At 41.3% G+C, this 13,046-nt stretch overlaps 1 protein-coding gene across 3 annotated transcripts in view; it reads left to right on the top strand.

Annotated features, from left to right (window-relative positions):
• Positions 1-13,046, top strand: part of LOC106585215 (uncharacterized) — an 88,375-nt gene that overhangs the window by 56,015 nt on the left and 19,314 nt on the right. For all 3 annotated transcript variants that reach the window (XM_045710804.2, XM_045710821.2, XM_082967522.1), the window contains 8 exons: positions 2,607-2,777; positions 3,516-3,659; positions 5,098-5,147; positions 7,137-7,266; positions 8,741-8,826; positions 9,577-9,706; positions 12,004-12,194; positions 12,766-12,856. In XM_045710804.2, the coding sequence (XP_045566760.2) occupies positions 2,607-2,777; positions 3,516-3,659; positions 5,098-5,147; positions 7,137-7,266; positions 8,741-8,826; positions 9,577-9,706; positions 12,004-12,194; positions 12,766-12,856 (993 nt within the window). The remainder of the gene's footprint in view (positions 1-2,606; positions 2,778-3,515; positions 3,660-5,097; positions 5,148-7,136; positions 7,267-8,740; positions 8,827-9,576; positions 9,707-12,003; positions 12,195-12,765; positions 12,857-13,046) is intronic.

Raw genomic sequence — 13,046 nt, 5'->3', positions numbered from 1 at the left:
GTACTGGTTGTTGTTGTTGGTAGTTAGTTTATCACCTAGTACTGGTTGTTGTTGTGGTAGTTAGTTAATCACCTAGTACTGGTTGTTGTTGTTGGTAGTTAGTTAATCACCTAGTACTGGTTGTTGTTGTTGGTAGTTAGTTAATCACCTAGTACTGGTTGTTGTTGTGGTAGTTAGTTAATCACCTAGTACTGGTTGTTGGTAGTTAGTTAATCACCTAGTACTGGTTGTTGTTGTTGGTAGTTAGTTTATCACCTAGTACTGGTTGTTGTTGTGGTAGTTAGTTAATCACCTAGAACTGGTTGTTGTTGTTGGTAGTTAGTTAATCACCTAGTACTGGTTGTTGTTGTGGTAGTTAGTTAATCACCTAGTACTGGTTGTTGTTGTTGGTAGTTAGTTAATCACCTAGTACTGGTTGTTGGTAGTTAGTTAATCACCTAGTACTGGTTGTTGTTGTGGTAGTTAGTTAATCACCTAGTACTGGTTGTTGTTGTTGGTAGTTAGTTTATCACCTAGTACTGGTTGTTGGTAGTTAGTTTATCACCTAGTACTGGTTGTTGTTGTTGGTAGTTAGTTTATCACCTAGTACTGGTTGTTGGTAGTTAGTTTATCACCTAGTACTGGTTGTTGTTGTTGGTAGTTAGTTTATCACCTAGTACTGGTTGTTGTTGTGGTAGTTAGTTAATCACCTAGTACTGGTTGTTGTTGTGGTAGTTAGTTAATCACCTAGTACTGGTTGTTGTTGTGGTAGTTAGTTAATCAGCTAGTACTGGTTGTTGGTAGTTAGTTAATCACCTAGTACTGGTTGTTGGTAGTTAGTTAATCACCTAGTACTGGTTGTTGTTGTTGGTAGTTAGTTTATCACCTAGTACTGGTTGTTGTTGTGGTAGTTAGTTAATCACCTAGTACTGGTTGTTGTTGTTGGTAGTTAGTTTATCACCTAGTACTGGTTGTTGTTGTTGGTAGTTAGTTTATCACCTAGTACTGGTTGTTGTTGTGGTAGTTAGTTAATCACCTAGTACTGGTTGTTGTTGTTGGTAGTTAGTTTATCACCTAGTACTGGTTGTTGGAAGTTAGTTAATCACCTAGTACTGGTTGTTGTTGTGGTAGTTAGTTAATCAGCTAGTACTGGTTGTTGGTAGTTAGTTAATCACCTAGTACTGGTTGTTGGTAGTTAGTTAATCACCTAGTACTGGTTGTTGGTAGTTAGTTAATCACCTAGTACTGGTTGTTGTTGTTGGTAGTTAGTTTATCACCTAGTACTGGTTGTTGTTGTTGGTAGTTAGTTTATCACCTAGTACTGGTTGTTGTTGTTGGTAGTTAGTTAATCACCTAGTACTGGTTGTTGTTGTGGTAGTTAGTTAATCACCTAGTACTGGTTGTTGTTGTTGGTAGTTAGTTTATCACCTAGTACTGGTTGTTGTTGGTAGTTAGTTAATCACCTAGTACTGGTTGTTGTTGTTGGTAGTTAGTTTATCACCTAGTACTGGTTGTTGTTGTTGGTAGTTAGTTTATCACCTAGTACTGGTTGTTGTTGTTGGTAGTTAGTTTATCACCTAGTACTGGTTGTTGTTGTTGGTAGTTAGTTTATCACCTAGTACTGGTTGTTGTTGTTGGTAGTTAGTTAATCACCTAGTACTGGTTGTTGTTGTGGTAGTTAGTTAATCACCTAGTACTGGTTGTTGTTGTTGGTAGTTAGTTTATCACCTAGTACTGGTTGTTGTGGTAGTTAGTTAATCACCTAGTACTGGTTGTTGTTGTTGGTAGTTAGTTTATCACCTAGTACTGGTTGTTGTTGTTGGTAGTTAGTTTATCACCTAGTACTGGTTGTTGTTGTTGGTAGTTAGTTAATCACCTAGTACTGGTTGTTATTGTTGGTAGTTAGTTTATCACCTAGTACTGGTTGTTGTTGCTGGTAGTTAGTTAATCACCTAGTACTGCTTGTTGTTGTTGGTAGTTAGTTAATCACCTAGTACTGGTTGTTGGTAGTTAGTTAATCACCTAGTACTGGTTGTTGTTGTGGTAGTTAGTTAATCACCTAGTACTGGTTGTTGTTGTTGGTAGTTAGTTAATCACCTAGTACTGGTTGTTGTTGTTGGTAGTTAGTTAATCACCTAGTACTGGTTGTTGTTGTGGTAGTTAGTTAATCACCTAGTACTGGTTGTTGTTGTTGGTAGTTAGTTTATCACCTAGTACTGGTTGTTGTGGTAGTTAGTTAATCACCTAGTACTGGTTGTTGTTGTTGGTAGTTAGTTTATCACCTAGTACTGGTTGTTGTTGTTGGTAGTTAGTTAATCACCTAGTACTGGTTGTTGTTGCTGTTAGTTAGTTAATCACCTAGTACTGGTTGTTGTTGTTGGTAGTTAGTTAATCAGCTAGTACTGGTTGTTGTTGCTGGTAGTTAGTTAATCACCTAGTACTGGTTGTTGTTGCTGGTACCGCCACAGCAGGTTGTGCTATATTTTGATAATATCATAAAATTTGTACTTTAATCATTATTCTGTAGTCATTCACCATTTACTTCCTTTTTATCAGATTACATTTCCTTCCTTCCTTTGTTTCATATACTAATCCGTGTTGTCGTTTTCATCTCTTCTTCCTGTCAGATCAACAACGCATCCACCTTGACAGCGCTGGGTTCCCTGGTGACCGGTGTTCCCTCGGCAACCTTAGGCAGCATCAGCGGAACGGAACTCCTCTACGCGTCCCAGAATCCCACATTCATAACATACATGCAGACCGCCCCGACGATCTTAATCCAGACTTTCGTCACTCAGGTACCATGTCGCAGTTAAAGTCTTCCTCACTTAACCTTTTGGTTCCTACTATGAGAACTGTTGAGTATTTCCAGTTAATTCTATAGCAGTGATAAACATTTCTTAGCTGAATGCTTGTAATATGGATGATAAAAGGATGGATGTTTGACTGACCGACCGACAAACTGATTGATTAATATGATGTCTATTTTCCCCATGCAGTTGACTGATTGATTCATATGGTGTCTATTCTCCCCATGCAGTTGACTGATTGATTAATATGGTGTCTATTCTCCCCATGCAGTTGACTGATTGATTAATATGGTGTCTATTCTCCCCATACAGTTGACTGATTGATTAATATGGTGTCTATTCTCCCCATGCAGTTGACTGATTGATTAATATGGTGTCTATTCTCCCCATACAGTTGACTGATTGATTAATATGGTGTCTATTATCCCCATACAGTTGACTGATTGATTAATATGGTGTCTATTCTCCCCATGCAGTTGACTGATTGATTAATATGGTGTCTATTCTCCCCATACAGTTGACTGATTGATTAATATGGTGTCTATTCTCCCCATACAGTTGACTGATTGATTAATATGGTGTCTATTCTCCCCATACAGTTGACTGATTGATTAATATGGTGTCTATTCTCCCCATATAGTTGACTGATTGATTAATATGGTGTCTATTCTCCCCATACAGTTGACTGATTGATTGATTAATATGGTGTCTATTCTCCCCATACAGTTGATCACAGTGAACCCTAACCCAGACAGTATTCTCCAGAACGTCCCAGACAGCATGGCTACTGAGATACCCAGGTCCCTGCTGCAGGGCTTCTCTCAGAGCAGTGTAGAGAAACTTAACCAGAAGACATGGAGACACGAACAGGTGACGGGGAGCACACACACACACACTGACACACCAAGAAAACACACACACACACACTGACACACCAAGAAAACACACACACACACACACACACTGACACACCCAGAAAACACACACACACACACACACTGACACACCCAGAAAACACACACACACACAAACACTGACACACCCAGAAAACACACACACACTGACACACCCAGAAAACACACACACACACACACACACTGACACACCCAGAAAACACACACACACACACACACACACTCTGAAACACCCAGAAAACACACACACACACACTGACACACCCAGAAAACACACACACACATACACACACTGACACACCAATAAAACACACACGCACACACACACTGACACACCCAGAAAACACACACACACACACACTGACACACCCAGAAAACACACACACACACACTGACACACCCAGAAAACACACACACACACACACACTGACACACCCAGAAAACACACACACACACACACTGACACACCCAGAAAACACACACACACACACACACTGACACACCCAGAAAACACACACACACACACACACACTGACACACCCAGAAAACACACACACACACACACACACTGACACACCCAGAAAACACACACACACACACACTGACGCACCCAGAAAACACACACACACACACTGACACACCCAGAAAACACACACACACACACACTGACACACCCAGAAAACACACACACACACACTGACACACCCAGAAAACACACACACACACACACACACACACACATACACCCAGAAAACAAACACACACACACACACACACACACACACACACACACACACACACACACACACACACACACACACACACACACACACTGACACACACACTGTGACACACACACACACACACACACACACACACACACACACACACACACACACACACACACACTGTGAACACACACACACACACACTGTGAACACACACACACACACTGTGAACACACACACAAAAACACACACACACACACTGTGAACACACACACACACACACACACACACACACACACTGTGAACACACACACACACACACACACACACACACACACACACACACTGTGAACACACACACACTGTGAACACACACACTGTGAACACACACACACTGTGAACACACACACACACACACACTGTGAACACACAGACACACACTGTGAACACACAGACACACTGTGAACACACACAGAAAACACACACACACTGTGAACACACAGACAGTGAACACACACACACAGTGAACACACACACACACAGTGAACACACACACATTGTGAACACACACAGAAAACACACACACAGTGAACACACAGACAGTGAACACGAACGGTGAACACACAGTGAATTTAAGAAACTATAATACTGTTCTTTTATTTTCAGGCTGTGTTGTTCTTTGATACAGTGGCTCTAGGAATTGACAACTCCGACAAGTGAGTCTGGAAACATCTGCACATTGTGCTGTACAGTATATATATACAGTGCATTCGGAAAGTATTCAGACCCCTTCACTTTTTCCAAATGTTGTTACGTTACAGCCTTATTCTAAAATGGATTAAATTGTTTTTTTCCCTCATCAATCTACACACAATACCCCATAATGACATCACAATACCCCATAATGACATCACAATACCCCATAATGACATCAGAATACCCCATAATGACATCAGAATACCCCATAATGACAAAGCAAAAACAGGTTTTTAGACATTTTTGCACATTTAAAAAAAAATAAAAAAATGAAATAGGACATTTACATTAGTATTCAGACCCTTTACTCAGTACTTTGTTGAAGCACCTTTGGCAGCGATTACAGCCTCGAGTCTTCTTGGGTATGACCCTACAATCTTGGCACACCTGCATTTGGGGAGTTTCTACCATTCTTCTCTGCAGATCCACTCAAGATCTGTCAGGTTGGATGGGGAGCATCGCTGCACAGCTATTTTCAGATCTCTCCAGAGATGTTAGAGAAGTCCATACTCTGGCTGGGCCACTCAAGGACATTCAGAGACTTGTCCCGAAGCCACTCCTGCGTTGTCTTGGCTGTGTGCTTAGGGTCGTTGTCCTATTGGAAGGTGAACCTTCGCCCCAATCTGGAGGTCCTGAGTGCTCTGGAGCAGGTTTTCATCAAGGAGCTTGAAAATAAAGGAGAGCCGCACACTCTAGGAGCTCAGATGCAAAAATGTAATATCCAACGTTTCGACAGATAAGCAGACCATCAGGGTATGATGAAGGAGCTTTCATCAAGGAGCTGTCTGTAGTTTGCTCCATCCATCTTTCCCTCGATCCTGACTAGTCTCCCAGTCGCTGCCGCTGAAAAACATCCCCACAGCATGATGCTGCCAGCACCATGCTTCACCATAGGGATGGTGCCAGGTTTCCTCCAGACATGACGCTTGGTATTTAGGCCAAAGAGTTCAATCTTGGTTTTATCAGACTAAAGAATCTTGTTTCTCATGGTCTGAGAGTCCTTTAGGTACCTTTTGGCAAACTCCAAGTAGGCTGTCATGTGCCTTTTACTGAGGAGTGGGTTCCGTCTGGCCTACTCTGCCATAAAGGCCTGATTGGTGGAGTGCTGCAGAAATGGTTTTCCTTCTGGAAGGTTCTCCCATCTCTGGAGCTCTGTCAGAGTGACCATCGGCTTCTTGGTCACCTCCCTGACCAAGGCCATTCTCCCCCAATTGCTCAGTTTGGCCGGGCGGCCAGCTCTTGGAAGAGTCTTGGTGGTTCAAAACTTCTTCCATATAAAAATAATGGAGGCCACTGGGTTCTTGGGGACCCACAATGCTGCAGAAATGTTTTGGTACCCTTCCCCACATCTGTGCCTCGACACAATCCTATCTCGGAGCTCTATGAACAATTCCTTTGATCTCATGGCTTGGTTTTTGCTCTGACATGCACTGTCAACTGGAACTTTATATAGACAGGTGTGTGCCTTTCCAAATCATGTCCAATCAATTGCATTTACCACAGGTGGACTCCAATCAAGTTGTAGAAACATCTCAAGGATGATCAATGGAAACAGGATGCACCTGAGCTCAATTTACAGTCTCATAGCAAAGGGTCTGAATACTTATGTAAATAAGGTATTTCTATTTTTTATTTGTAATACATTTGCAAAAATGTCTAAAAACAGATTTCGCTTTGTCATTATGGGGTATTGTGTCTAGATTAAAAAATATATTTATTATGTAATCCATTTTAGAATAAGGCTGTAACATAACAAAATGTGGAAAAAGTCAAGGGGTCTGAATACTTTCAGAATGCACTGTAAAACCAGGAAGTGTCATGTGGGCGTGTTGATTGGGTGTTTCTCTCAGTTTAATGGTTATTTATTTTTAATTATTGTGTGTGTCTCTGCGCCTTTGTGTGTATGCGTGCGTGTGTGCTTGTGTGTGTGTATATGTGTGTGTCCCCAGTATGTCATCCAGCGTGCTCCAGGGCTTCACCTGCACCAGAGTGGCCAGTATGACCACAACCAAGATCAAGAACCTGGTCAAGGCCTGCAGGAGGAAGGGCAACAACAGGGTCGCACTGAGAGAGACTCAGGTCAGATACCAGCTGTTGTTGTTTTCGTTGTTGTTGTTGTTGTTGTTGTCGTACTCAAAGAGACTCAGGTCAGCCTCTCATCACCAAGCTTAATACCAGCTGTTGATGTCGTTGTTGTCGTACTCAAAGAGCAACAGGTCAGCCACTCACACCAAGCTTAATACCAGCTGTTGTTGTTGTTGTTGTAGTCAAATAGACTCAGGTCAGCCTCTCATCACCAAGCTTAATACCAGCTGTTGATGTCGTTGTTGTCGTACTCAAAGAGCAACAGGTCAGCCACTCACACCAAGCTTAATACCAGCTGTTGTTGTTGTTGTCGTACTCAAAGAGACTCAGGTCAGCCTCTCACACCAACCTTAATACCAGCTGTTGTTGTTGTTGTCGTACTCAAAGAGCAACAGGTCAGCCTCTCACACCAAGCTTAATACCAGCTGTTGTTGTTGTTGTCGTACTCAAAGAGCAACAGGTCAGCCTCTCACACCAAGCTTAATACCAGCTGTTGTTGTTGTTGTCGTACTCAAAGAGACTCAGGTCAGCCTCTCACACCAACCTTAATACCAGCTGTTGTTGTTGTTGTCGTACTCAAAGAGACTCAGGTCAGCCTCTCACACCAAGCTTAATACCAGCTGTTGTTGTTGTTGTCGTACTCAAAGAGCAACAGGTCAGCCTCTCACACCAAGCTTAATACCAGCTGTTGTTGTTGTTGTTGTCGTACTCAAAGAGACTCAGGTCAGCCTCTCACACCAACCTTAATACCAGCTGTTGTTGTTGTTGTCGTACTCAAAGAGACTCAGGTCAGCCTCTCACACCAAGCTTAATACCAGCTGTTGTTGTTGTTGTCGTACTCAAAGAGCAACAGGTCAGCCTCTCACACCAAGCATAATACCAGCTGTTGTTGTTGTTGTCGTACTCAAAGAGACTCAGGTCAGCCTCTCACACCAACCTTAATACCAGCTGTTGTTGTTGTTGTCGTACTCAAAGAGACTCAGGTCAGCCTCTCACACCAACCTTAATACCAGCTGTTGTTGTTGTTGTCGTACTCAAAGAGACTCAGGTCAGCCTCTCACACCAAGCTTAATACCAGCTGTTGTTGTTGTTGTCGTACTCAAAGAGCAACAGGTCAGCCTCTCACACCAAGCTTAATACCAGCTGTTGTTGTTGTTGTCGTACTCAAAGAGACTCAGGTCAGCCTCTCACACCAACCTTAATACCAGCTGTTGTTGTTGTTGTCGTACTCAAAGAGCAACAGGTCAGCCTCTCACACCAAGCATAATACCAGCTGTTGTTGTTGTTGTCGTACTCAAAGAGACTCAGGTCAGCCACTCACACCAAGCTTAATACCAGCTGTTGTTGTTGTTGCTGAGGTCGGTATTGTTGGATTCCAACAGTTGTTTGAGAAGTCAGCATGCAAGGGATTATTCATTTGATAAATAATCATAATAATAATATGATTATATGTTTGTGTGACCCACAGTTGACCTGCATGTACAACTACATCAAGGAAGGGTCAGATGTCACCAGCTACAACCTATACCCTCCTGACATGCTGCTTTACTACGCGTGAGTACCGCATGTCATACATTCAATCAACCAACCAATCAATCAACCATCAACCAACCAATAAACAATTACCCAATCAACCAATCAACAATCAACCAATCAACCAATAAATAAATTAACCAATCAACCAATCAACAATCAACCAATCAACCAATCAACCAATAAACACATCAACCAATCAACTAATCAACTAATCAACCAATCAACTAATCAATAAATTAATCAAAGCAAATACTGTTGGACAGTCCATCTCTCTCTCTCTGTTTACTGATGAATACAACTGGTTATTTAAGTTACTGAGTTTAAAACTGGTTGATTAAGTTACTGATTAATAAAACTGGCTATTTAACTTACTGATGAATTAAACTGGCTATTTAAGTTACTGATGAATTAAACTGGTCATTTAAGTTACTGAGTTTAAAACTGGTTGATTTAAGTTATTGATTAATAAAACTGGCTATTTAAGTTACTGATGAATTAAACTGTCTATTTAAGTTACTGATGAATTAAACTGGTTATTTAAGTTACTGAGTTTAAAACTGGTTGATTAAGTTACTGATGAATAAAACTGGTTAATTAAGTTACTGTTGAATACAACTGGTTAATAAAGTTACTGTTGAATACAACTGGTTAATTAAGTTACTGATGAATGAAACGGGTTAATGAAGTTACTGCTGAATAAAGCCAGATGTATTTGTTTATTTATATTGTATGAATATAAATGTGTTATATTGTATTTGATGTCTGCAGCTACAGTAAGGTATCTCAGGACACCTGTAAGGACTACTTCAGGGAGCTGGGAGACGCAGACTTCTCCGTGTTCTCCAACGCTCTCAGCTTCAAACGCACAGCCCTGGTTAATAATGCCAAGACCTGCCTGGTGAGTCACAACACTGTCACACATCATGGATGTGGTCCAAATGACACCCCTATTCCCTTAATAGTGCACTACTTTTGACCGGGCCCATCGGTCTCTGTTCTCAGTAGTACACAATAAAGTTACGTCCTCCATCCATTACTTTCTGCAAGGCAGTAAAGGCAGATTGAAGCTCTGGAATGAACCTGGTTAACCCTGGGGGGCAATAGCAACAGTAGCATCTGAAAGAGTCTGGTTAACCCTGGGGGGCAATAGCAACAGTGTCATCTGAAAGAGTCTGGTTAACCCTGGGGGCAATAGCAACAGTAGCATCTGAAAGAGTCTGGTTAACCCTGGGGGGCAATAGCAACAGTAGCATCTGAAAGAGTCTGGTTAACCCTGGGGGCAATAGCAACAGTAGCATCTGAAAGAGTCTGGTTAACCCTGGGGGGCAATAGCAACAGTGTCATCTGAAAGAGTCTGGTTAACCCTGGGGGCAATAGCAACAGTAGCATCTGAAAGAGTCTGGTTAACCCTGGGGGGCAATAGCAACAGTGTCATCTGAAAGAGTCTGCTTAACCCTGGGGGCAATAGCAACAGTAGCATCTGAAAGAGTCTGGTTAACCCTGGGGGCAATAGCAACAGTGTCATCTGCATACAGGTGTGTGTAAAAAAAAAAAATGCAGAGACCTATATTGTTTATATAAACAGTCAAAAAGTACAGGACCTAAGATCGACCCCTGTAGGACACTTTTGGTAATATCAAGGAAACCTGATTTAACACCATCAGACAATACACAGTGTCCTGTCTGTCAGGTAAAAATAAAAAATGGCCAATCACATGATGCTTGACGACTTAAGACAATCAGTAACGAGTGGTCAACTGTCTCGAAGGCCTCCCATAGGTCAATAAACAGGACAGAACTGTGCTTCTCCTTGTCCATACCTTTTACCACATCATTTAACATCAAGGTTGCAGCAGAGATGGTGCTATGACCCTGCTAGCAACCATCTCGTATTCTGGGAAGGATCTAAGCTGACAGTTGATTAATGATTCCCTAAATGGTTGCTAGGCAAGACAGTTGAGAGATGGCCGATAATTACTGAGGTCAGAGGGCTCCCCACCCTTTTTTAATCTTTATTTTAACTAGGCAAGTCAGTTAAGAACAACTTCTTATTTACAATGACGGCCTACCGGGGAAGCAGTGGTTTAACTGCCTTGTTCAGGGGCAGAACGACAGATTTTTTTTATCTTATCAACTCGGGGATTCGATCCAGCAACCTTTTGGTTACTGGTCCAACGCGCTAACCACTAGCCTACCTGCCACCCCATATTGTTTGAAGGGGGCCAAGCTTCTCCGCCATAGATAGAAAAGAGATGAGAACAACTCTAGAGCTAACTGAGGTTCAGAGACACAGCAGATGGAGATATGTTCCTCCCCAGGCTCAGTCTTCTCTATTAGCCTGTTGTCCTTTTAGGTAGAGAGAACTTTCTCCTGTTTCTAGAATATACAACCATGCTCACACATGATTACTGAGTATTGTTTTAAATGTATTTGAATTTAGGTCCAGCTTTAAATGACGTTCAGCTTATAATGGCATCATAAAGCCTTCATAATGCCTTCATAGGCACTACATAAATGTGTTACAAAGCATCTATAACCATATGTCATGCTTTATAAAGGGTTCAGAAATGTGGCATAACTGTGTGACATAATTGCCAATGTCAAATGTGACATAACCCACTATGTAGAAATATTATATAAACATGGGCTTTATGAAGGCTTTATGAAGCTTTATGGCAATATAGAATGACAATATATAAATGACAATATATAAATGACAATATATAAATGACAATATACAAATGACAATATAGAATGACAATATAGAATGGCAGTATAGAATGACAATATAGAATGACAATATATAAATGACAATATACAATGGCAGTATAGAATGACAATATAGAATGACAATACAGAACGACAATATAGAACGACAATATAGAACGGCAATATAGAATGACAATATAGAATGACAATATAGAATGGCAATATAGAATGGCAATATAGAATGACATTATAGAATGGCAATATATAAATTACAATATATAAATTACAATATACAATGACAATATATAAATGACAATATAGAATGACAATATATAATGGCAATAAAGAATGACAATATATAATGGCAATATAGAATGACAATATAGAATGACAATATAGAAATGCTCATGATATGAACTTACATTTGATGCGATCTGATTGGAAGTCGTGAAGTCAGTGCTGTGTTGTGTCCATCTGTCCCTGCAGGGTATCATCGGCACGGTTCTGAGCAGTGACAACCTGCAGGTCCTAGGTAACATGGTGTGTGTTCTGGACGGTTCCTACATCCAGAACTCTGACCAGCTCATCCTGCAGAAACTACAGAACTGTAATGACCTCACCGACGAACAGGTGGCTGCCATAGAAACGCTGTTGACATCTGGGAAAACACAGTACGGGTAAGTCAACATGGAAATAAACAAACGCATCTGATTGGCTAGGCTGAAACTAACTGACTGACTGACTGGGCTGAAACAGTATCTGAAGTTAGGATTGGGCCCTGAAATGTAAACATTATATGTCAGATACACTGATGTGCGTGTGTACATGTTTCCTGTCAACAGTATAGTTGAGTCTGTACTGTATGATTGAGTTTCCTGTCAACAGTATAATTGAGTCTGTACTGTGAGTTTCCTGTCAACAGTATAATTGAGTCTGTACTGTGAGTTTCCTGTCAACAGTATAGTTGAGTCTGTACTGTGAGTTTCCTGTCAACAGTATAGTTGAGTCTGTACTGTGAGTTTCCTGTCAACAGTATAGTTGAGTCTGTACTGTGAGTTTCCTGTCAACAGTATAATTGAGTCTGTACTGTGAGTTTCCTGTCAACAGTATAGTTGAGTCTGTACTGTGAGTTTCCTGTCAACAGTATAGTTGAGTCTGTACTGTGAGTTTCCTGTCAACAGTATAGTTGAGTCTGTACTGTGAGTTTCCTGTCAACAGTATAATTGAGTCTGTACTGTGTTTCTCCAGACTCCCAGCTACCTGGAACAGAGAGACCCTGGACAACCTGGGCATTCTACCTCTCTACCTGACATCCTCCTTCTACAGGAACTTCTCTAAGGTCACAAACACTACACCTGGCTGTGTGTGTGTGTGTGTGTGTGTGTGTGTGTGTGTGTGTGTGTGTGTGTGTGTGTGTGTGTGTGTGTGTGTGTGTGTGTGTGTGTGTGTGTGTGTGTGTGTGTGTGTGTGTGTGTGTGTGTGTGTGTGTGTGTGTATGTGTGTGTTTACAGGCTGTGTTCTGTTGTTCT

This window comes from Salmo salar, chromosome 02, assembly GCF_965601325.2.
Source record: "Salmo salar chromosome 02, fSalSal1, whole genome shotgun sequence".
NCBI lineage: Eukaryota > Metazoa > Chordata > Actinopteri > Salmoniformes > Salmonidae > Salmo > Salmo salar.
Note: the sequence above shows the minus strand (reverse complement) of the source record. Positions and strands in the feature narration are given on the sequence as shown.